Source organism: Carcharhinus amblyrhynchos, chromosome 6, assembly GCF_965287045.1.
Source record: "Carcharhinus amblyrhynchos chromosome 6, sCarAmb.v2.hapA, whole genome shotgun sequence".
Lineage (NCBI taxonomy): Eukaryota > Metazoa > Chordata > Chondrichthyes > Carcharhiniformes > Carcharhinidae > Carcharhinus > Carcharhinus amblyrhynchos.
The window spans coordinates 54,148,296-54,175,079 of NC_137329.1; the positions used below are offsets into that span (position 1 = coordinate 54,148,296).

The 26,784-nt window shown below is 43.3% G+C and overlaps 1 protein-coding gene across 1 annotated transcript in view; it reads right to left on the reverse strand.

The window, feature by feature from the left end:
- The window catches only part of LOC145343931 (N-acetyl-beta-glucosaminyl-glycoprotein 4-beta-N-acetylgalactosaminyltransferase 1-like), a 720,751-nt gene that overhangs the window by 79,238 nt on the left and 614,729 nt on the right, over positions 1-26,784 (reverse strand). Inside the window, exon 12 of the mRNA XM_080190473.1 lies at positions 29-129. Coding sequence (XP_080046599.1) covers positions 29-129 — 101 coding nt within the window. The remainder of the gene's footprint in view (positions 1-28; positions 130-26,784) is intronic.

Here is a 26,784-nt window from a genome sequence, read left to right on the forward strand (position 1 = left end):
TTTTATTTTTAAACTCATGGATTCTTACTTTTCCAAATACAAAGGGCTCTCCCGGTAGAAACACTTATTTTCCGTTTCCATATGAGTGAGCCTGGTGAAGTCATTTGGGTAGACGAAGGACAAATAGACCTGTAAGAGCACACAAACAACATGGTAAGAAATATACTGACTCCGAGCTGGGATCAGTCCTGAAAGTGATTCCTTCAAATTACACACATTGTTAAAAGTGATGTTCTGCCTTTGAAAATGTGCTGGCTGTGAAAATCTGCATGGTCCTCCTGCAGTAATGCTGGTAGAGTCTTCCTTGATATTAGTAGTTGTTTTGGTTATATTAGGTCTCTGATGGTCTTTCACCATTCTTACAGTAAGACTAGAAGAACCTATGGGAAATTTCAGGGTTATTTTCTCTTCTGAGGACACGTATAATCAGTGTGCTCTTCTAATTGATGTCACTGTCAGAAATTAAAGATATTTTCCCTCAACTTTCTTGCCCCTTCCCTGTTCCCAAAGATCCACCTTAACATCAGCAATAGCAATGTCCCATTACATAGAGGAAAGGAGTGCAGTTCTGTCATACTTTTCACAACCTGATGATGTCCGAAAATAATGAAATCATAACCAAGTAATCTGTTCTTAATGATGTGGGTAAATATTGGCCAGGACACTGGAGAGAACATCCTTAATTTTCTTTGATTAGAGCTCTGGGATCTTTTACATTCATCAGTATACAGATAGTGCCTCAATTCTACATCATATTCAAAAAGCAGTACCTCTGACAGTGCTGCACTCCCTTGATATTGTATTGAAATGTCAGCCTAGATTACTTGCTTCAGAGTGGAACTTGAACCCGCAATTCTCTGATTTAGAGGCAAGAAATGTACTATTGCCACTTTTGAAATATTACGTTAAAGGGCTTCCCTTAATATTTCACACAAATTGACAATTTTGACTCTAGAATCTGAAGAGTTAGAGCTTCATTTCTCATCTCATTCACACTGACTGCCATGAATCTTCGCATGAAAGAGTCACTTGAGAATTTACGGCTATTCCTTTTCACTTGAATTGAAAGTTGAAGTCTTCAAGACCATGAAAGGTTACAATATAGATAAATAGTGATAGATTGCCTACGAAGTAGCAATAAGGAGCACAACTGAACACTATTACAAATTGGATTCAACAGAAAGATGGAAAATAAACAATTATATAGATGTTATTGTGTAAATTCCATAAATTATTTTAAAAAGGAATTAAATGCTTTCTTGAAAAAAGATAAATATTACAGGGCATGGAAGTGAATAGGAGGCTGGAAGTTAGGTCAAATGAAGTTGTGACATAATATTTTATGATTCTTACTCACAGACACATCCATTACAAAAGCAAGACCTAGATTTTTGCCATGATGGAAAGCTTATCTATCCTGGTGAAAAATCATGGAAAAGGCCAAACCCAGCATTTCCCACCTTTGCAGAGGCAGGACTAGAATTGGGCTGGGGTTTGCACATGTACAGTTTGTGGAGGCAGCTGGCAATTCAAATCACCTAACTGCCTCCACTGAAGTAGGATTTGGAGAGACAGGAGTGTGGAGTCTGTAGTGTGCAGTTTAGAAAAGTTAAGAAGAAGTCTGAACTTGGTGGTTGAACTTGGATAGCCAGGGTACTCCATTGAAAAGATAAGATAACCCTTTGGATAGGCTCACAAAACTCACTGGAACCATCTGTCTGTAAAGAAACTGTCCAACTGTCAAAACTGTCCAAGAAGCATCAATGCTGTTAAGGAATTGTGTCATGATACTAGGTAAGTTAGCATGGACGGGCTAAGGGCAAAAGGTGATAGATGGAGGCATATGTTGGCATGAGTCAGCACCAAGTTGGCATTAGGTTAAGGGGAAATGGGGTGGGTAGAGAGGCACATAATTGACATAAGGGGTATGGGAAATGGGGGTGGGTGGAGGGCAATGAGTTGAAATGATGGTATGAATGCCAAAAGGGGGGGATGGGAGGCGTGGGTTGGCATGCTTGGGCATAATTGAAGGAGTCATGGGGGGAAGGCCAGAAGAATGTTTTTTGTTTTTTTAAGGTTTAAACACAATATTGAAGCACAGAGGCAGGCCTAGCACTCAACCAGCCTTTGTGCCCAGCCAACCACTGTACCCAGCCAGCCTTGGTACTCATTCCAGGGTTGCCCGTCACCCTTCCCAACTGAAAATCTAACCTGAAGATGGGCATTTTTAAAGGCTGGGTTTGCTAAGCTGAGAAATCTCTGAACTCTGCGAACTTGACCTGGCGTGAAAATCTGGGCCCAACTCTGTTTCTGTCAAAATTTCTCATAATCTTACTTGGATCATTCTTTAATACCTATCAAACTCTGGACCAAAGGAAAAGAAGCACTTTTCAAATTATTATTTCTGTCTTGTTAGAGGAGTAATATATGGGGGCCACAGTTTTATGGTACCAGTTCAGATCTGCTTTAAGATATCCACTAGAGTTCAGTGTTATGGCAGCACGGTTCCATAGTGGTTAGCACTGCTGCCTCACAGCAACACGACCTGGGTTCAATTCTGGCCTTGGGTGACTGTCTGTGTCGAGTTTGCACATTCTCTCTGTCCCTCTGTGTTTCCTCCAGGTGCTCTGGTTTCCTCCCACAGACCAAAGATGTGCAGGTTCAATGGATTGGCCATGCTAAATTGCCCTTTAGTGTCCAAAGGTGCATAGGTTAGGTGGATTAGCTATGGTAAATGTGTGGGCTTATGGGGATAGGGTGCAGGGACAGACTGGATGAAATGTTCTTTCAGACTTGGGCAGACTCGAATGGCCATATGGCCTCCTTCTGCACTGTAGAGATTCGATGACTCTCTGGTTGTTTGTTGCTTCTTTAAATGATCCGGTTATCTGATTCTTCACAAGTTCCCTGTATCTGCCACTGTGGGGGTGAGACACAAGTGGGACAATGAAACTCCTTTGTAATTGGGACTGGGGCGTCACACCTTTAAGTTCTCTCAGACAAAATGAGTTAGTGCTAGATGAGGTCTCTAATTCACAGTTTGAGGGCTGAATTGCCAACATCTGTGCCGAAAATCTTCTACCTCATTCACGGCTGGGATTCTCCAGTGCCACTCAAAGTGAACTGAGTTTTGGCTGGAATGCCAAATTTTCCATTCTCACTAGAATGGGATATGCACAGCCAAAATCAAAAAAATCCCACTCTTGTTCTTGTGTACCTTCCTATGTTTCTAGAAGATAATATTAAGCTGATACAAGAACACGGTGTACCTTCCATCTGCAGCCGCCTTGAATCACTGGGCATCACCCCATCTGCCACCTCCTATTAAGGTCCAGTAAACACAGGAAATCCCTTTGCCCTAGCCTCACCAACACCCCAATCCCACACTGTCCACCACCTGTGGCACCCCCTTATCCTCTTCTCTGTGAGGGCCCCAAAACTTATCTTTTCCTGAAAATCTGGGACTGAATGTCTGAAGATGGTATACGATCCCAGTCTTGTCACTGCAGCTACTGGCACTGCACGGCCAATTAGATGATCCGGCAGCTCTCTGAGGCAGGAATTTCTTCCCACTGAGAGGTTTCACCTCCAGTTAATTAGTGTTCATTTTAGAATGACATCGTAATGGAACAAACAGTTCCAGCAGGGATGTGCTTCCCACCAATTATTCAGATGGTGGGAAGGGAAACTCCCACCACCCTAAAAATCCTGACCAATCAGCCCATTGAGTCTGCACCAAGTTTCTGCCAAGAGTATCTTACCCAGGCCTTTCCCCCTGCCCTATTCCCATAACCCCATATATTTACCATGGCTAATCAATCTAACCCACATGATGTAACAGGACATACTGGGAATGACGTTGAGTGCTTTTAAGAACTTTCCTTTCTTATTCCTAGTATGTGCCAGTACAGACTTTTCTTGCCTCTACAAATCCACTCTATTGAAACAAAAACCCATTGCACCATTTCCTTCTATTCTTTTCCAGGCCCTTGAGTGCCCTCAGTCTTTGTAGACAATCCCTCCAGATGGAGGACGACTTGCTTCCATTCCAGTCAGTGTGCTCTGAGATGACTGATAAATCGAATCTATGATCCACAGACTCTGCCACATGCAGGGCAGGTAGTGCCTGAAGAGTCAGACAGATGAACTGTTTGGAGACTTGTGCACTGCCTCCAACTTTACCTCTGCAAGCTCCTGATGAAGTCTCTTGATGTAGTTAATGCCTTCCTGAGTGAACCTTCTCCATTTTAAATCAGGCTCTAAAGTGAAAGCAAATTACTGCAGATGCTGGAATTTTCTGTTTTTGTTACAAGCAGAGACTCCCCTGATTTTCCAGGCATGTTTGATTTCTCCATCTCTAAATCCCTAAGAACATCCTTTCAAATCCCCCCTCCCTCTTACAAGGATTAATTGTTAAATAGTGCAACTGAACTATTAACTCCCTGTTTGGACTCTCTCTTTTACTATATTTTAACCTTGGTGGCATTAAGGGATGTCTATCTCAGACTGCTCAGGTCTCCACAGGAGCAGCTGCTGTTGTGCTATAATACGACTGCAATCACTGTAAGAATTCAGAACCCCAGGTCTGATTACTTTTAATGATTCAGCATTAAGCATTGCCATGATTTTGAAAAGGTTGCTTTAATTATGAGGGATCATTTGGCTTCATTACCCTTTTTAACAGTACACTAACAGAGTGGGGCAGTGATGAACTGTAACATGGAGAATTAATTGGTTGCGGCTTCAATGGTAATGAACACCTCACCAACTGCAGTGATTATTCCTCCCGGGCTTTGCAGCAAAACTCCAGCACTCCGTCACCGTTTAAAAGAAGATAAAATTATTAGTTAAATGGAAGTACTCAAAAATGTGAATACATTAGAAAACATTGAGTTGCTGCTGTTGTACCAGCTAGTTCCCACAAAGCTGCAGGGAGGAGAGGGACATAACACTTTCTTTTCAGCTTCATCTGCTTTTGCTATCTGATCTAAAAGGAACAGCATGATTGAATAAATTATGAGTGACACATCTCAATAAGGTTTGTTCAATTTATAGTGAACAGATTCAGGAAATTTCAGCACAAACCCCCTTTATGAAACAGTAAATGTTATGCATGCTGTGAGATATCATTTATCTATGGCACACAATTGTTCTTTAAAGGTGAATGTTCATTTCAGGAATAAAGATAAGAGCTCTATTGCTGGCCTGGTCTAAAACCTCACATATGGGGGAAAGCTAAATGCTATAAAATCACACATGCAAAAAACCCTAGTACACAAGTTTTAAACCACAGATATAAAAAAAAATGACATTCTCACAGTTCAAACTTCAGTGCAATACTGATGGAGTGCTGCACTGTCAGAGGTGCTGAAATCAGGGTGGACAAGGCTTACAGAACGGCATTTCCCGTTGGCCTCGTGTGCGATCTTACGAGCCTCGGGCAGCCGTGGCGGTAAAATCAGGGCCTGAGACTCTGGCCCCTCAGGTGGACATGAAGATCCAATAGAAGCATTTCAAAGTTGGGCAGGGGAATTCTTCCCCGTTTCTTGATCAGTCGCTATCCTCTATTATCTACGCCATTAAACCATCCGGTCATTACTGCTTATGGGATCATGCTATGCACAAATGCCATGTTTTATATAACAATGATGACAAAAATACTTAATGTAAAGGCTGTAAAGCTGTTTGGGCATGTTGAGGGCATGCAAGATGCTGTATAAATCCAAGTCCTTCTTGTTTAAGACTATGGACCATTGAGTGCCATTCAGTGGGTGTAATGTTGTGAAGTGAGTGGCTGCGTCTCTATTCCACACAGTGAGTTAAATAGGTTGTGAGAAAGCACTTACAGTGCCAAAAACTCTACACCAGGTATGTGCAGGCCATCGTATAGCTATCAAACTATGTCCTAACTGTAGTCACCGAGTGCTCACTCAAAACGGGCTTCTTGATAAACCCCTTCAGCCAAAAATGAACATTTCACAGATGTTAAATACATGAGATTGGAAAGTGATGGTGGCAGGCAGATCATTTCATGAGCCTCTTACAGCAGACACGGTCATGGGTACATTGCAACATTCATGTAAATGCCATAGTCTTTTTTGCTTAAACTATAATAATGAGCTGCGAAACCCCACAAAATTCACCCCAGCCCTCATCTACACATACAGTTACCGACTTATATAAACACAATAATATTTTATACAATAATGGTAATGTTGTGGTATTCAATCACAAAGCACAAGGAGTAGTCCCAGAATGATAGCTGATGTTAATAGATTTGATTATTATGTCACTATCAATCAGTAACTCTGATGTTATGCTCTATATTGCTTAAATGGCTGTTCGCTCTAAAGAAGACAATGGGTGAATTTCTCCAGCTTTTCCCACTGCCAGAATCTTCTGGTCCCACCAAAGTCAACCCCCACTCTGAGTTCCCAATGGCAGCCTGGGTGAAGAATGTAAATCGCCACCAATCTCAGAGGGACTCGAAGATCTCACCAGCAACCAAAATGAGCTGCCTCCACCATGGGAAATCTCACCATGGGGGAGAGGGGGTTCAGGGATTCTGTGTCACGATGATGGAGAAATATAACAGAATGTCTATGCATGTGCTTTATCATTTCACATATTTATTCGTTAATAAACCTGTCTTTAACTGAACAAAAACCTGGTTAAATTGGCTCATTTTAAATTGTAAATATTGGACTGGGCAAAGGTATCTGCAAAGGAAGGAATCTTTTTTTGCATTAACCTTTTTGCGACCAACCAAGGATGTTGACTAAAGCCAGTTCATCTTTCCCCTCACCTGGGGACAATACAATTTGGAGGCATCCCTACGCAAGTTAACAAATTGAGGATTAACTCACAACAAACACAATCTCCCTCACACACAGACACATACACAAACTCCCTCGCTCTCACACACACAAACACTCTCTCACACACACACACAAGCTCCCTCGCTCTCACACACAAGCTCCCTCGCTCTCACACACACAAACTCCCTCGCTCTCACACACACAAACTCCCTCGCTCTCACACACACACACAAACTCCCTCGCTCTCACACACACACACACAAACTCCCTCGCTCTCACACACACACACACACACACACACAAACTCCCTCGCTCTGACACACACAAACTCCCTCGCTCTGACACACACACACAAACTCCCTCGCTCTGACACACACACACAAACTCCCTCGCTCTGACACACACAAACTCCCTCGCTCTCACACACACACACAAACTCCCTCGCTCTCACACACACACACACACACACACACAAACTCCCTCGCTCTGACACACACAAACTCCCTCGCTCTGACACACACACACAAACTCCCTCGCTCTGACACACACACACAAACTCCCTCGCTCTGACACACACAAACTCCCTCGCTCTGACACACACACACAAACTCCCTCGCTCTGACACACACACACAAACTCCCTCGCTCTGACACACACAAACTCCCTCGCTCTGACACACACACACAAACTCCCTCGCTCTCACACACACACAAACTCCCTCGCTCTCACACACACACAAACTCCCTCGCTCTCACACACACACACACACACAAACTCCCTCACTCTGACACACACACACAAACTCCCTCGCTCTGACACACACAAACTCCCTCGCTCTGACACACACAAACTCCCTCGCTCTGACACACACAAACTCCCTCGCTCTGACACACACACACAAACTCCCTCGTTTTCACACACACACACACACAAACTCCCTCGCTTTCTCACACACACACACAAACTCCCTCGCTCTCACACACACACACACACACACAAACTCCCTCACTCTGACACACACACACAAACTCCCTCGCTCTGACACACACAAACTCCCTCGCTCTGACACACACAAACTCCCTCGCTCTGACACACACAAACTCCCTCGCTCTGACACACACACACAAACTCCCTCGTTTTCACACACACACACACACAAGCTCCCTCGCTTTCTCACACACACACACAAACTCCCTCGCTCTCACACACACACACAAACTCCGTCACTCTGACACACACACACACAAACTCCCTCGCTCTCACACACACACACAAACTCCCTCGCTCTTACACACACACACTCTCACTCACACACACTCTCGCTCTCACACGCAGACACAAACTCTCGCTCACACACACACTCACTCTCACATACTCTCACTCTCACATGCACACACACACTCGCGCTCTCACACACTCTTGCTCTCACACGCAAACACACTCTCGCTCTCACATGCACACACACACTCGCTCTTATGCTCTCACACACTGTTGCTCTCACACTCTTGCTCTCACACACACACACTCTCGCTCTCACACACACACTCACATACTGTCGCTCACACACACACTCACATACTCTCGCTCTCACATACCCTCGCGCTCACACACAAACTCTCTCGCTCACACACACAAACTCTCTCGCTCTCACACATTCTCGTTCTCACACACTCGCTCTCACATACAAACTCTCTCACTCACACACAAACTCTCACGCTCTCATACACTCTCAAACTCTCACTCTCACACACACAAACTCTCTCACTCTCTGCCACACACAAACTCTCTCATTCTCTCACATGCACACAAACCCTCTCACTCTCTCAAATGCACACAAACTCCCACACCCACACAATCTCACTCTCTCAAATGCACACAAACTCCCGCGCGCACACAATCTCACACTCTCACCCGCGCGCACACAATCTCACACTCTCACCCGCGCGCACACAATCTCACACTCTCACCCGCGCGCACACAATCTCACACTCTCACCCGCGCGCACACAATCTCACACTCTCACATGCGCGCACACAATCTCACTCTCTCACATGCGCGCACACAATCTCACTCTCTCACATGCGCGCACACAATCTCACTCTCTCGCCCGCGCGCACACAATCTCACTCTCTCGCCCGCGCGCACACAATCTCACTCTCTCGCCCGCGCGCACACAATCTCACTCTCTCGCCCGCGCGCACACAATCTCACTCTCTCGCCCGCGCGCACACAATCTCACTCTCTCGCCCGCGCGCACACAATCTCACTCTCGCCCGCACACACAATCTCACACTCTCACCCGCGCGCACACAATCTCACACTCTCACCCGCGCGCACACAATCTCACTCTCGCCCGCGCACACAATCTCACTCTTGCCCGTGCACACAATCTCACTCTCGCCCGCGCACACAATCTCACTCTCGCCCGCGCACACAATCTCACTCTCGCCCGCGCACACAATCTCACTCTCGCCCGCGCACACAATCTCACTCTCGCGCATGCGCACACAATCTCACTCTCTCCCGCGCACACAATCTCACTCTCTCACACGCATACAATCTCACTCTCGCCCGCGCACACAATCTCACTCTCTCACACGCATACAATCTCGCTCTCTCACCCGCACACACAATCTCACTCTCTCACACACATACAATCTTGCTCTCACCCGCACACACAATCTCACTCTCGCGCACACAATCTCACTCTCACATGCACGCAATCTCACTCTCACTCTCTTACAAATGCACAAAGTCTCTTACACATACAAATAAATTCTCTCCTAAACATCAAACCTGCTCTCTCTCTCACACACACACACATACACACACACAGATGTAATTATTCTGACATTAATTTTCAGCTGTCAGATTGGTTTCAAAGCCAGACCATTCATGCCAGCTTAAACTGAAAGCAACAGGCTGTTTTAGAAAGTCGGGATTTTCTGAGGAATAATAATTTACAGCTAATGTGTGAAAATGTACTATCAGATCCATGTTGCATAAACTAAAGCACACACTCTAGGTACATATTGTAACCAGTAATTTTTCAAAATAAGGCTTTAAATATCATTATTATGCACATGATCTTTCCATGTTTCCTTCATGGATAATTAAATAAAATGCAAGTTTTAATCAAAGCTGCAATTCTCATTTATTTCAAGGGTGGCACCTACAATATCAAATAAGTGATTTCTACCATCTGTTTAAGATGCAGCTGTTTGTAATGAAAACCAAGAAATATAAAGTTGAGGAAAAGATGGAATTAATTTGTATTTTTCTACCTTGCTTTGCCAATACTTCTGACATAGTACTTATTCTTTCCAAAATCTTCAATCCAACTAAATATATTCAAATTCTGCACACATATTCAGAACCCCATATCACTCTAAACTTGCATAATGCAACAGGGCTTCCAGAATGTTTCAAATTAGTATATTTGCTAAAGAAGAAAACTCTTCTTATGTGTAATCTTTTACATTGATTCTCTGCAAAGGCTGCCTCAAATAGTACACCCACTGTATTGTTTTGATGATGGGATACAAAACAAACTAAATTCAAATTGTCCTAAATGATTGCAAGTGGCTTTAACTGGAAGGCTTGAAGTGTGTTAAAGACATTGTAGACATCTTGAAAATGTTAAAAGAATTGATCATTGGGAAACTTGAGATGCAGACAAATTATTCTTACATATTAATGTCACCAGGTGTTTAAAGTTAACAGTGGTATATTAAACAGAGATTAACCCTAAAATTCTGAACCAATAGACCATCAAATGCGTGACTGTGCTTGGATAGTTAAGATGAACAAACTAAGATGAATACCCAAAATTGAACAACACCTTGGAAGTCGGTCCATGTGACTGGATTCTTCTGGCTGAGTTTTTCCAACAGTGTTGGGAACATTTCCAGATTCCAACTCCACTTGAGGTTATTGCACTACATCCAACAGAACCTAGCAGGACACACCTTTGAGATCACTGTGCGATAAGGGATCGTGGAGATGTTCAGAAGTTGGAAGGTTGACATGGTTGGTCCCATTTAGAGGGTAGCCATCAACGTGTCTGCAGAATGTATTGTGTATTGTTGCAGAATGTGCAACGGAGGAAGACAGCAACATGGCAGGCCATTGTGGAAGGGCAGCCCAACATTTCAACACCTCCCTAGAAGATCTAATTCAGTCTTTGAGAGGCCAGAGAAAAGTGTTATTTCCAGAGAGCGGCTGAAGGAGGCCTGCCAGTTACTCAGCAGGCATCGCTGGATGTCATACGAGAAGTTAGCGACTGCATTCTACTGAACAGGGCATAGATCAGTGCAGGAAGCATTTCAATAACTTTCTGAAGTCTGGCAAGATGAATAACATGCAATGCCTAGCTGGAAGACATAAAGTAAAAATATCCAGAGTCCATCTCTGAGCAGACATTTTCCAGGAAACTTAGAACGTGTGCACGACCAGGTCAATTCCTCACTTGAGGGAAGGTTCTGCAGGACTTTAACTCCTACAGGGTTTTGAGATAAACCCACAGAGAGTAAATTGCCATGATCCATACATGCAAATGTGTCTCAGGATGATCTGAGTGGAAGTAGCACAATCTTAACATTTTTGGTGTGCTGCCTGCAGGAATAACAAGCCCACATTGCTGGTGAGAGGAGTCATTCCGGGGGATGGGGTAGAATGGCCCACCTAGCAGGGCAGTATTGACAATGTTAGAGGAGAAGGCCCTTAATTGACAGATTGGCTACAGGAGGGGGCCACCATTGAGGACAAGATGGGAATCTGTTAGGGAGGGGATGAAAGCTTCTTGCCCTGTACATGCAACCGGCTAATTCGTGTTATCATACTCATCTGATTATGAAATTTATGGCTACCTGTCAGAGCTTTCTGAGACAGTGCGGACCATTAGCCAATGAAATGTAGGAGACCGTCCATGACATGAGCACTGCAATACAAGTGCAGGAACTCCTTCATTTAAAGACTGGACAACCCCATGGAGAATCATAAGTTGCAGTCCATGGCATGGTCCAAGAGCAGTGGACTGGCATGAACTGAATGTACAAAGCATTCTGCAGCATTGACTGCTATGTTATAGATGTGACATTAGGATGAAATGGTGATCCTTAGGACCCTTACATGTGTCATATTGGGACATAAGAATAGTCGCAGTATGTACTGCCTCTGTGAGAAAACCTGAATGGATAGGGCAATGTTTGGATGTTGGGGACATACTGAAAGAATTCTCCTAGGCACCTGGAAATTTCTATGTGGCTTTAGACTAGTGACAGAAAAAGTGCTGAGGGTAATATCGACATGAAACAAATTCATTTCAGCATCTACCAACTTCAGGAGAAGCATCCCTGGAACACAGCAGCATAGACATCCCTACCATCCTGGTCAATGTGATTCCCCCTCAAAATGTGGTTGCAATGCAGCCAAATAGTCCTCATCCGACCATGATGCGGCAGATGACTTTCAGACATGCTCCAATTTCAGTGGTTCTCCCTGCAGGGCTAAGTTGTGCAGACCATTGCAACATCACATTCTGGAGAGTCGAACTGACCAGTCACATCAGCAGGACCACATCTTTAGGTGCCTATTTAATGGTGCCTTTGTGGAAAGATAGCAGTGGTGAGGTTGTGTATTGCGGTCATCAGCCATCTCTTCAAAGGATGTCCTTTAATTGTCAGTCAAGGTCGATTCACGGAGGTGGCATGAACAGCTGGAGCATGTGCTGAGGAAGAATGAACCATGACAGTTGATCTATGTTCACATAAAGGAACTGTCTGTGATGTTCATACACCAGCCAAACATGAAGTAAATGGAATCCCTTCCTGTTGATAATAACACTGCACTTTAGGGGTACTGATGGCCACATGGATATGGTTTATCATGCCCTAAACCTGATAGAGTTCTACCATGAAGGCAACTTCTACTGATCTCTGTGCCTCACTGGTTGCACCTGAGATGAGGTTTGTTGACCTCTCATCAAAGCACTGGTCACTTGAATAATGGTGATATGGGTAGCCACTTGCACTATCCCACGCAGCTCTGTTGATAACTTTGCAAATAATCTTGATGCTAGAGAATTCAAGGCAACTGTTGCCTTGACAGTTATTGACAGTGATGTTGTCTACCATTCTTTGTAGTCTAAGGTTCTCATCCTGGAGGGCATAGAGGGCATACCTCTGTAGGCAACATTGCTGTTCAGGAAGTCGATTCTTTCTCATGAAGCTTTTTTCTCCCAACAACCCTGTGACCTGCACCTCTACTTTCTGGTGCACTGAGGGGCTACTTTGCTGCTCACCAATGTTCCAATCCAACTCTGAGTAAGTGTTCCGCATGTCCAGAGACACCCTTACTTCAAGTGCCAAATTTCCCTTGCACCTTTTTAGGGTGATCCACAATGAACTGTTCTCCAAAATCCACCCTATCAGCACTCCCAACATGAGAGCTCTGCTTTCATTACAACATGATGTGGAGACACCCACCTGATGAAGGAGCAGCGCTCCGAAAACTAGTGGCTTGTGCTACCAAATGTATCTATTGGACTTTAACCTGATGTTGTGAGACTTCTTATTTCCTTACAGCAGTCAGTGCTGTGCATGAGTTCTTCTTCACTAATTCCCTTTTTTATACAAAGGATCTCATGGCTGCCAAAGGTTTCCTGCTGTGCAGCCACCTCATCTATTTGGACAATGTAATTACTGCATGGGGCAATAATTGCACAGCGTGGGGCCTCGGCGTCTGTTAAAATTGCAGCACTGCGTCAAAAAACCTCTCAAGTGCCTGTATCATCACCCCCATCAGCTGTCTGCCATGACAATTGGGTGACCTTACTCCCCAGGAAGCCACCTTCAGAAAGTTGAGTAGAGGCAGCAACACTTTGGGCAATTGGCACACCATCCCCAACATTGCCAGCAATGCCAGCACCAAATCCTTGTCATCTCCCAAACAACATTCAACTCAAAGACTTAACTCAGAAAAACATCAAATTTTCTTACCATCTTCTTGGCAGTATTTAAGACAATGCTTGGCCTGTCAAAGTGGTTTAGAGATAGTGACTGGCTGCAATTAACAAAGTTAATGAAGTTGTAAAGAAGCAGGCCTTTTAAGAGCAGAGAAAACATTCAAATGGAAGTTGGAAGGCTAAGGAAGTTAAGTGCTTAATTTAATTATTATTACAAAATATCTTGCAGTTGATAGATCAATAGCTTGAGCACAGAGTGAGAGAGCACAGTATAACTGTATAGGGAAATAACATATTAGAAAGAATTTACATTTCCACAGCACCTTGTCATGCCTTCAGGCTCTCCCAAAGTGTATTACAACCAATTCATTGCGTTACAAAACGCAGTGACTCCCACAACAGAGGCAAACATATCAGACAATTTGGAGATAGCAAAGTTACACAAACAATAATAAAATCAGCAATCAGTTAGTCTGGTTTTGGTGATGTTGGTAAAGGGATTAAGAACATCAGTCAAGGCATGAGGAGGATCAGCGCCATGGGACCTTACAAATTTTATCTAGAGGGCAGATATGATCTCAGCTGAATACATCCAAAAGAACATGTTGGACTGTACCTGTACCTATCAGAATTTGCAATCCAGGTGGAGTTGTCATACTCCCAGATGACCATTGGCTGCTCTCCCCTTTGAGGGGAAGGGCTGACAATAGTGATTTAACCTGAAGATCACCACACCTCAGGAGGGGGTCAAAGTTGAGAAGACTTCATGAATAACCTCAGCCAGTATGGGAATTGAACCCGCACTGTTGGTGGCACTCTGTGCCATGAGCCAGCCATCCAGCCAGCTAAGCTAACAGATCCCCAAATCTGCAATAGGGTTCAGCCATATCTTTGCTTTCCCTCACTATGCTGACCCAAGTGCCTCAGAATCCCATTGCCCTGCCAAACCCCCTCTCATGTCACATTGCTGAAATCTTTTCACCAGAATTCTGGGAGGTTGCACTGCATGGACATTGATTTTTCTGCCCCAGTGACTCATCAGAAGGGCACCTCTGACACTACAGCACTCACTAGGCAAAAGTGTAAGCTTAAATTAAATGCTCAATTTCATAGTATGTCTTAAACCCAAAACAAGCTGACTAAGGGAGGCAGTTTGGGAGCTGGTGGGGAGGTATTCTAAGTTAGAATAAGATGAAAATGAAGACTGTAGGAGGTAGTGACTACTATGATTGGCACACTGCCCCAGAAATGAGGCCCACAAAACCCAGAAGAAGACAGGCCATCCAATATCACCTAGGTCAATCGACCATAATGAAAGAGGTTGTATATCTTGTGTGCATTTTGCAAGGCATCACCTCAATGAAAGAATATGTCAGTGCTGAACACAAGCTGTAAATTTCACTTGGCTACATTTGTCCTGTAATCTTAAGTCTGACATAGTGACTAACACTGAGCAACCCAATAATTTGCGATATTGTGATCTGGAACAGGATCATTTATGTTCCTCTGATCAATATTAAAGCCTGACTCTTCCCAGTGGCGTGATTCAAGCACCACCAATAGCCGAATTAAAATAAGTGGGTTAGTGCTGTCAATAAAACAATGCTGGGCAGAAAGCTCAGGCTTGAGTTTAACTTGCAGAAATCCTTACTACTTAATCTCAAGATAGTATTAATCGTATTATCATAGATAAAGTAGCGCTGGTTGATACACCTCTAGATTCAATTCCATTGAGTCTAGCAAGCAGAAGAAAAGTTTAATTTCAGTTAGTCCTGCTGTGATTAGTTTGGCTTGGTTACTTAGTGATATTGTTTATTTTGAGTATTGTAAACAGTCTAACGGTGAGTATATTCAGACATTAATCAAGAAAACACTAGACGTTATTGGTAGAGCCTAAACTAATCATCTGACATGTACTCACGTGCCAGCTGTGGCTCGGGTAATATTACTTAAGTGTCTGCGTCTCAATGTCCCAGATTCAAGCAAGGAGCATAATGATCAAGGCCGGCATTGAGTGGAGTATTGAGGAGTGCTGCATTGGTGGCGGTACTACCTTTCAGATGGGATGTTAAACTGAGACCTTGTCTGCCAGCTCGGTGGATGTAAATATCCCATTGCTCAGTGGGCAGGAGAATTATCCCCAGTGTTCTGGCCAATATTTATCTTCAAATCAACATCGCAAAAAAGTCGACAGATTACCTGGTCATTATCACATTGCTATTTTTGAGAGTTTGCTGTGTGCAAATTGGCTTTTTCCTATATTCCAACAGTGACTCCATTTCAGAAGTTCTTTTATTGGCTACAAAGTGCTTTGAGACATCTGGTGGTCATGAAAAGTGCTATATAATGCAAATGTGAATATTCACATATCAACGAAGATTCAATGGATGCATGGCCTGATACAGATTGCACGTTGGAATTGCAGACACAATGGAGGTGATTTTCTTTAAGGACGGCTCTCCACCTTGGGACAGAGCAGAAAAAAATAGTCCTCCATTGAATATAATTGCCACAGCATCCTTCTGTGGAATGGGCTACAGGTACAGGTCACAAAATCTCAGGACATCCATTTGTATTGCTCCCACCCACTTCCCCCAGAACATTGCTGAGGTCTAGCTCATTATTCTGCCTCTCAGTAACACTGCGTCAATCAGTAAGTAGCAGGGATGGATGAAGACCACCAATTCTGAAGTTCTAAATGACAGTGGCCCAGACTTTGCTGTCAAAGTAAGTGAGGCCTAGGCACCAAATTGTATCAGGTTACATGACACCTTATACTGTTTAGCACTGAGTGCAACTAACATGTCCAGGAAGGAAACAGAACCTTATTAAGGTCCAATTACCTTGTTATGTGGTGAGATAAATATTGACGAGACTGCAACAGAAATGAGACTGTTCCCAGCTGGGATGCCAGAGGAAGAATTCTCTTGGCTATATAACCTTAGTGACCGCACTAGTCTACCTGAAACAGACAATGGTGACATAGATGAGATGGTGGCGGATGCAATACAAGTCCCAATGAAGAGGAGAAACGAGATGGTGAAGATGTCAAGGCAATTCCGACTGACATTCACTTTGTAGTTCCCACGCTGCATGCAGCCTGCTGTGGTGCACCAATCCTAAATAAAACTAGACCGGGACATCCTCAAATAGGTCAACGTGGTTTGCTGCTCATACTGCCAATTCAGGCTCAGGTCCCAGAGTACTTTGGTGGAATTATCTAGGACAGCTGTCATGTAAGTTTCTGATCAATTACGTAATTTTTAATGCAGGACTAATCATTTTTTCCAACATTGAATATTATCTAATATATGTATTTGACATATTAACAAATGTGGTCTAAATTAAGCTAATTGCATTCTATACAATCTTGTTTACTTTATTCATTTGTGATTTGTTGCAGTCTTTTTCAATACTAATAGCACAACTCCTTTAGACTGCCTAATGTGTATAGCAAGCAGGTTATGGTGGCACCAACACATCTCCTAAAAGTGATGCCAGTCATATTGAGCATTCCACACAATTAATTATTCTTCAAAATGTTTTACTGGGGATGCACATCCCCATGGCTCACATCAAAACAGCATAAAAGATGAACTTAAATGTTTTATGAAGTAATTTTAGATATGAAGGGTTCTTTATAGATATAATTTATGTTTATTAATCTCTCTCCTTAATCATCAGGCACCTTATTCTTACTCACACTTCCACACCTCCTTTGGGGCAGCATGATGGCATGGTGGTTAGCATTGCTGCCTCTGCACCAGGGACCCCGTTCAATACCAGCCTTGTGTGGAGTTTGCGTGCTCTCCTTGTATCTACGAGGGTTTTCTCTGGGTGTTCCAGTTTCCTCTCACACTCCAAAGATGTGTGGGTTAGGTTGATTAGATATGCTAAATTGCCCCTTAGTTTCAGAGAGAATGGCAGGGTAAATATGGGGTTAAGGCCTAGGTGGGACTGTTGTCGGTGCAGGCTCGATGGGCTGAATGGCTTCCTTCTGCACTGTAGGGATTCTGTGATTCTACAAAAGTGCTTCACTCTACAGTTTTTCCAAAACACTGTCCTGCCCTACTGACAACCTGCTGACTATCGCTGCTGCCAAGACTGGCACCTTGAAATTAACATGATGCCTGGTGGCAGTATTTTCAGGATCACTGCCTCCATTTCTACTGCTGTGGGTTCCAAAAGTCAGCCTCAAGCTAACCTGGCCAAACTGGCTAATGCCAGTTCTGCTAACTATTCCTGATTAACCAGGCTGCTTCCTTCAAGGTCAGTTTGATAATACTTTGCTCTTTTCTACATCCTGAGGAGGAATATTTTGTCAATAGTTGTTGTAAATCCAGTATTGATTCTTCCGATCATTCATTCGCTGACTGTTCAATAAATAACTCCAGTGGTTAAACCTGATCCTCTGATAATGTTTATTCTTCAGCTTGTCATGTTCCTGTTCAGGATGAAGAGGAGATAAGTTCCTGCTTGATCCCTCAGCTCACCATAATTATCCAATATTGGTGCAAAGGTCTGTTCTGCTTCATAAAAGCTCTGTGATATTGAACCCAAGGAGCAAAGCTAGTGTAAAATCCCAAAGATAGTCAATAAAAATGAGTGAGAAATAGTACTGGGGTGAAAGAAGGTACGACAATCAAAGCCAACAGTTTACAGTGTTCTTGGATAAAATTGCAGCAATTGATCTCCAAAGCACAATAAAAAGAATTCACAATACAAGAAAAACAAAATTTGACTGAATAAATCACCATTAGTAAGTCACTCTGATAATAATGTGCATAAGATAGCATTCCTTCAGTAAAATGACATATCCCTGACTCATTACATGGATTTATTGTGGATGGTTTGAGAGAAAAGGATCTCCCAATTCATCATCAGCATTCCCTCAATTCGAGGATAGCATCTACTAACGTTTGACTTCCTGCTGTGGGTCTTTGCGTGACTGAACAGGGTAATTTTTGAGCTGCAGATCTTTGGGCATGTAGAGCAGAACATCCCACTAGGTGTGGGAATGTGGAGGACTTGCTTATTTTTCTTTCTTTCCCTGCTGTCACTCTGCCTCGTCAGTAAGGTGTTGGAACTCGAGGAATGATACAGTTTGATGGATATGTTTCCATCTGCATTCTGAGTAATTGGTAGCAAACTCTCCAAAAACAGCACCACCATCAGCATTTATGTCCCCACCTTTGACTCTGATGAAGATGTCAAGGATGAGTTCTACTCTGATCTCGATGAAGCCAAGAAGAAAAAAAAACTTTCTTCTGGGGGACTTCAAATTGTGATTTCAACCACCCATGAGGAATGGTGTGAACAGTAACATTTATCACAACTGAACGATGGGGTGTGTGCACCCAGCTCCAGCAATGTTTGTGGTGTGCCATTTATACAGAAAATAGTTCCAAAGTGCTTAATCGAAGCGTAATTAGGAAAATTCAACTCTGAGCCAAAGAAGGAAATATTAGGAGGGATGGCAAAAAGCTTGGGGGAATGTTAAAGGAGGAGAGAGAGCTGGAGAAGCAAAGAGATTTAAGGAGGAAATTCCAGAACACAGGGCTGAGGCAGCTGAAGGCACAGCCACCAATGACCAAGTGAAGGCAGTAGGGGTGATTATCCAGTCAGCGTCGGAGGAACAGGGTTCTCAGAGGATGGTATCTTGCATCAAAGAGGTATAAACAGAAAGGGCGAAACCTGACCATGTGTTACGCTGTGCCACTTTCTTGTATCTCTGGGTGCCCTGCTTAAGTTCTGGATCAGCAGAGGATTGGGTATGTATTCCCCACATAGAATACTTTTGCTTAAAAAGGATACTGAACAGGGCACAGTGTAATTATTACAAAGATTTCAAAGTCCACTCTGTCCCTCATATCCCAGAACCTAGCTAATTGTGTTGGTCCTTCCTTGATTACTGCATACCTTAGGAAGGGAGTGTAAAAGGTTGCTTCTAGTATTGAACAGCATTTTCTTGTGCATTTGAAGACAGCATTCTCTGTGAGTGGCAGATTGCTCTATATATCAAGCAAACTCTCGACTATTGTCTGGTCAGTCAATGAAATACAAGGAAATCAATTACATAAACAATTCATCAAATGACCCTGACTTTAAAGGCATGTCATGTTATATTGTATAAATATTTATTCATCAGAATAAAGTAAACTTCCTGATAACTCAGACCTCAATGGCTGATCGATGAATGGAGCAGGGAGGGAAGGCAACAGGTCCACTGATCAATGCAGTGAGTGCTATAAAGAGGAGTTGCAAAAGGACACTGATGTCTTAAGGCACAGTTAAACATGATGTAGGACCTGGATATTTAATCTGTTTTGCTCATGCCTGACCAAATTCAGTTGTTCATCAGTCATGAGTTGACAAAATACTTTCATTTACCATTGCTTAACAGCAGAATTAATCAAAGCAAATAGCTATTACACTACTTGAATGTGCCTTTCAAGTGCTGACATTGTCATCAGCATTCTAGTGCTCTCACGGTTATTAGCCTCTATCCATCATTAACTTCAACAGAAAACAGATGGATTTCAAATAAGTGTGTAAGAATGACTAAAACAGTATACATATAAATTCCCATCTTTGCTCTAATGACCTTTATTATTTCCATTAACAGCATTTCACACTCTGTACCTTCCATCCAGCTGGATGAAATGTAAGCTTACTCAAAGCCGATTTTTGCTTTTCAGAGATGAACTTTCTGAACCTTCATTCTCAATGCCGTGCATCACCAATGCCACAAGGTTTGGCAAGATAATAGATAGCAGCAATATAAGCCAAATGGATGTGTTGTTGTTTTTGTACCTTCGTACTCTTCCCTTGGGGAATAATGTGAAGCTGTAGAAGGATTCGTAGGTTGATTAACAGTCTGATGGACTGTGACATGACCATTCTTCTAGGAGAATTTGTAAGATAGATAAAATGTACTGAGTCATTCTTATCAACTGACAAACTATGATATGAGTCAAATGATGAACAACAGAAGTGATTTAATGACCACATACACATCTTCTGATTATCGCACAAATACCATCATCGAACCCTTTCATTGCATTGAAATACATCAATATGTGCCGATGATATAATTTGGTGTGGTGGTGTTGTGTTTATATCTTCACATTGGACAATAGAGAATAGTGTGAAGCAGTGAAAGAACTCACACTCTGATAGCACTCTTTTACTTAGGCTGGTGTGGTATGCTATCCCTCTGAGTTCTCACACATGAGACATGTGTAACATCATAACCTTAGCAATAAGGTTTATTGCCCCCAACATCTCTCATTGGGTATTGAGGAGGCTAACACTAATCAAATACCCAGGACACACATGGCTTGTCATAGGGGTTTACAATATGGAAACAGGTCCTTTGGCCCAACTTATTCATGTCACCCAGTTTTTACCACTAAGCTGGTCCGAATTGCTTGCATTTACCCATTTATGCTAAATGCTTTTTAAAAGACAAAATTGCACCTGCCTCTACTACTACCTCTGGCAGCTCATTCCAGACACTCACCACCCTCTGTGTGAAAACATTGCTGTTCTGGACCCTTTTGTATCTCTCCCCTCAAATAAGTAAGTAGTCATTTAACTTTACAACATCGTGTTAACAAATCAAAAAGATACTCCTACTGTGGCCATGACCATCTTTGTATCAACTATTAGGTTAGTTAACTGTTCTGAGAGATTTCCTCTTTGCCGATGACTGCGCCCTGTATGCTAGCTCAGAGCCAGAGATGCAAGTCAGTATGGACAAATTTTCCACGGCTTGTGACAACTTTGGACTCACCATCAACATTAAAAAGACAGAAGTCATGTACCTGCCTGCCCCTCATGCACTGTACACAGAACCCACAATCACAATCAAAGGGCAGAAACTACAGGCAGTGGATCAGTTCACTTATCTTGGCAGCACCCTCCCCAAAGCAGTGACTATAGATACAGAAGTTAATTGCAGAGCAGCAAAGACAAGATCTGCTTTCAGTAGACTGCGCTCCATTGTATGGGAATGTCGAGGAATCAGCCCAGCAACAAAACTGAAGGTCTACTGTGCCGTGGTACTCATTAGCCTCCTGTATACCTGTGAAATGTGGATTGTGTATCAAAGGCATGCAAGACAGCTCAATTATTTCCACATGACTTGTCTTCACAGAATATTACGCATCCGATGGCAAGACAAAGTACCAGGCACTGAAGTTCTCTCTAGAGCAAGTCTACCGTCAGTCCATACACTGCTGATGAGAGCAGCAGGTCATGTCATCCGTCAGTCCACACACTGCTGATGAGAGCAGCAGGTCATGTCATCCGTATATCTGACGAGTGCATACCCAAGCAGCTCCTTTTTGGGGAACTCTCTCTGGAAGACTGTCACTTGGAGGGCAGAAGAAACGTTTCAAAGACACACTGAAGGCCTCCCTGAAGTTGCTTGACATAGACATGACCACCTGGGAAACGCTGGCACAAAACCACCCTACCTGCCACTGCCTCATCCACAAAGGCTGTCAAGGTCACGAAGCAAAGTGTATTGCTAAAGCACAACTTAAGCGCGAGCTGCGCAAGTCCAGAGCCACCAGAGCAACAACTACAGTGTCTACACAAGTCTGGCCAATATGTGCCCGGACATTCCGTGCCCGTTTTGGTCTGATCAGTCATCTTCGGACACACTGCAATGGGCCTCAAAATGACTAATGGTGTCGAGGTCCTCATCGATGATGATGGACGAACAATAACAACAGAGGTTAGTTAGTTACGGGGTAGACAGAATGTGGAGTTCAAGCTATAATCATATTAGCTATGACCTGACTGAATAGCAGAGCACGCTTGAGGAACCAAGGCCTACTCCTGCTCCTAATATGTTTGCACGTTCATGGTGACAGGAGTTTGTTTTTGGCTCCCATGACTGAGGATGTGGCAACTAATGGATGTAAGTATCTTGCTGGATGTCATGCTGCCAGCATTCAATGCCAATGTTCCAGACATCAGGGGTATCTGGACAGGAGTTCAAGCCCTTCTCCTTCTGACTAAAACATGAATATTACCAACAAACCAAAGGGCTGTTCTAAGTCAGTAGTTATTTACCTTTCAGGACATGGCATAGGCAACATTCTGATGGATATACTGGTGAATAGATAATTGAAGCCACCAGCATAGTGCACATCAACAGCAGGGAGAGAGCAACTCAGACAGTTGGATGTGGAGCCGAACAATACAACACAAACCTCAGAAAGTGAGTCAAATTTGAACCATAATGTTGCTCTATCCTTGCTTACAGTACTGTGTATAATTCTGATCATTATGTCATAAAACATGGTGAGGATGCAGCAAAAGGTAACTGAACTGAAAGTCAGGATACGGGTAGAGCTATGGAAGCTGAAAATGTTTAGTTTGAAGGAGAAAAGATTTGAGATGATCTTCAGTGGGAGTAGTCCTAAAGGGTGTCAACAAGATAAATGTTAATATATTTAAAACAATTACAGATTTTACAATAAGTTGACATAGCTTTGAACTTAGGAACGAAATTAAATGGCCAGAATGTTACAACCGTACACATCAGCGGGACTTTCCCATCCCGCTGCAGTTTTGATAGGATACCAAATTCTCCCACCTTACTGCAGCCCAAGTGGGGTATGAACAGCCGGTAAGATCGCACCCAGTAACTTTAGATGGAAAATTATGAATAGATGGAATCAGAGGCTGTCGGGAAGGTGAACAGCGTTCTTGAAGAAGCCTTCAAAGTCTTCAGTAGGCTAACCGTAAGTCTTTATTAACAAGTAGAACTATTTACACATGGATAGTAAAGGGCACAGGCTAGAGCCTATCTCCATATTTAAGCCTTAAACAGTCTCTGCTCAAAATCACACTAATCCCTGGGTGTAGATCATTCCTCTTCTTACATAACTCTGTGGGCAGTACTGTACTCAGCCCCAGAATGTGCCAACTGAAGTAATTAAAAGAAGACAGTTGTTATAGAATCTGATTGTAATGTTATTGCAGAGATGTATAAATATCAGAATCAGACTGGTTACAGCAAGAAGGAAACCATTCAGCCCATTGTGTCTGCTCTCCAAATGAGCATTCTGACTTTGTATTATTCTCCTGCCTTTTCTCCATGACCCTGCATATTGTTTTTATTCAATCATCTAATGCCCTCTTGAATGTCTCGATTGAACCCGCCTTTACCATACCTCCAGGCAGTGCATTCCAGACCCGAACCATTCGCTGTGTGAAAAAGTTTTTTCTCATGTCACACTTGTTTCTTTTACAAATCATTTTAAATCTGTGCCCTCCCATTCTCGGTCCTTTTATGAGTGGAAATAGTTTCTTGCTACCTACTCTGTCCAGCTCCCTCATGATTTTGAACATCTCTATTAAATCTCCTCTCAGCCTTCTTCGCTCTAAGGAGAACAGTCCCAACCTCTCCAGTCTACCTTCACAACTGAAGTCTCTCATTCCTGGAACCATTTTTGTTAATCTCTTTCTGCAATCTCTATCTTAAAAACAGTCAATGACCTGGCCTCCACAGCCTTCTGCTGCAAAGAGTTCCACAGATTCACCATTCTTTGCCTCAAGAAATTCCTCCTCATCTCTGTTTTAAAGGGTTGTCCCTTTAGCCTGAGGTTGTGCCCTCTGGTTCCAGTTTTTCCTACTAGTGGAAACATCCCCTCCACATCCACTCTATCCAGGCCTCGCAGTATCCTCTAAGTTTCAATAAGATACCCACTCATCCTTCTAAACCCTAACAAGTACAGACCCAAGAGTCCTCAACTGTTACAAGAAAGACATGGATGGTCCATTGAAAATACTGAGAATCAATAAAAATGTTTTCAAATTGCCCATATGACATGGTGAATAGTTCCCAGCTCAATCTAAATGCTAGTTCTCTTATCTATGTTTATTTTATCTGTAACCCGAAGGCTTTATCTATTCTCTACAATATTCTTGTGGATACTGCATTTATTTTCTTTCTATTTTCCATTCCCAATGTAAATATTAATCCTCTCTAGATCCGCATAAAATTTTGGCATCATGGTCCCACGTGTGAACTTCAAACTAGGGTTGAGGAGTCTTGAATAAATCACAGAATCATAGAATGATACAGTGCAGATGGAAGGCTATTTAACCCATTTGAAATATCAGTTTAGCCCCATTGCTCCCCATGGCCATGTAAACTTTTCCACTTCAAATATTTATTCAATTCCATTCTGAAAATTAATTACTTTTGGGTGGTGCATGTCAGATCATAGAATAACTGCTGTCGTATGCTCAATAGGTTTTATGAAGAGGTTCTGCGTCTTGTATGGTTGAATATTAAGAACCGGATTCTCCGTTTTTGACACTAAGTGTGGAGGCTGGTGGTTCTGGTGGCGCCAGACTCTGTGCTGGGAAACTTTGTAGTTATTAGAATGCACAGGTACATTCTCCGAATGACCTGGCTAGCCAGCAACTACTCATTCACTCGCCATCAGCTGACAGATACAAAGGCCCCAGTGCCATATACAAATACCAGTCCAACATACTCATAGGGGCAGCATGGTGGCACAATGGTTAGTACTGCTGCCTCACAGTGCTAGGGATCCGAGTTCAATTCCCAGCTTGTATCACTGTCTGTGTGAAATGTGCATGTTCATCCTGTATCTCCATGGTTTCTTCCAGAACACCCTGGACTGTGGGTGTTCCAGTTTCCTCCCACAGTCCAAAAGACATGCTAGTTAGGAGCATTGGTCGTGCTAAATTCTCCCTCAGTGTACCTGAACAGGTGCCGGAGTGTGGCGACTAGGGGATTTTCACAGTAACTTCATTGCACTGTTAATGTAAGCCTATTTGTGACACTAATAAATAAACTCATATCACTCTTTCCAACCCACCCGTTTTCAGCGGACTTTGCAGGATGTCCAGAAGCCAGAAGCAAAAGTCGAGTAGCCTCAAGAAGCAGGACTAGCATTCACCACCCAGCCTCTTAGTGCTTATCAGAGGAGTCTGAGCCCACCAGGATGTACAGGAATGGCTCAAAGAGTCATACCAACCTCACTTCTCCATTCTGGGAGGCCATTTCCAGGAGATCAGTGTAGCTGCCACCCACTTGAGAAGTACCATCCAATACAGAAAGCAGATAAATGATCTCATCCACTTCGCCAGGATAAGCCCTTCTCAGCTTCCTTCACTATCAAACTCTCAGCATGGCAATATGCACTCAAATGGCTACTCTCATCAAGAATCTCACATATTCAGTCATAGGGGCACGTATCAACACTTACTCTCTCAACAAGGATACAGGAACCGTCTTCTCAATGATGGTACAACTATTCCCTCAGAAGTCATCAAGTGGCTTAGAGGGCTGGATGACATGTCTCCTGATGATTGGATTTCGTTTTATTCCTCCTGGAACCTTTCAGCTACGTGGGTATTAGGGTCATGCCTCCCACTTCTCCTCTCCTCCATGATATCAGCACATTCACGTTGTCCCTCAGCGTCCCCCAGGCTTCCTACATCTCCTCATTTTCACCTTCTGTAGATGACTTCACTTTATCCAGTTCACCCTCTGGCAGGCCTCACCTTTATCTACATAGCCAGACTGAAGGGTACAGCAAACTGTGACCATGCAGCAAAACCTTTCTGATGCATACTGCAGATATGAGCGCCCCAGGCATCTGAATCGCATCTTCAGAGATCCTATGATCTACTCTATTAGGGAGCATATGGTGGCGTGGGCAGCATTGCACTTTTTCTCATCTGGAGTTCGAGGGTGACACAGCTAGTTTTTAAGTGGGTTTGGAGGTTTATTCTCCATCAACCATACCTGCAGATCTTCTGACTGCTTGGAGATCCCAAGCACCTAGGGGTGTTTGAAGATGTAGGAGTCATGGCAACTCCCAGGGAACCACCCACAAATGTGAAGGACTTCCTTTTGATCACCAACTGCACATTGGTGAAATAGAAGCCCTCGTGGTTGATGAAAATCAAGGGCTGCCACCAGAGAGCCCAGAGAGCCATAAGAGT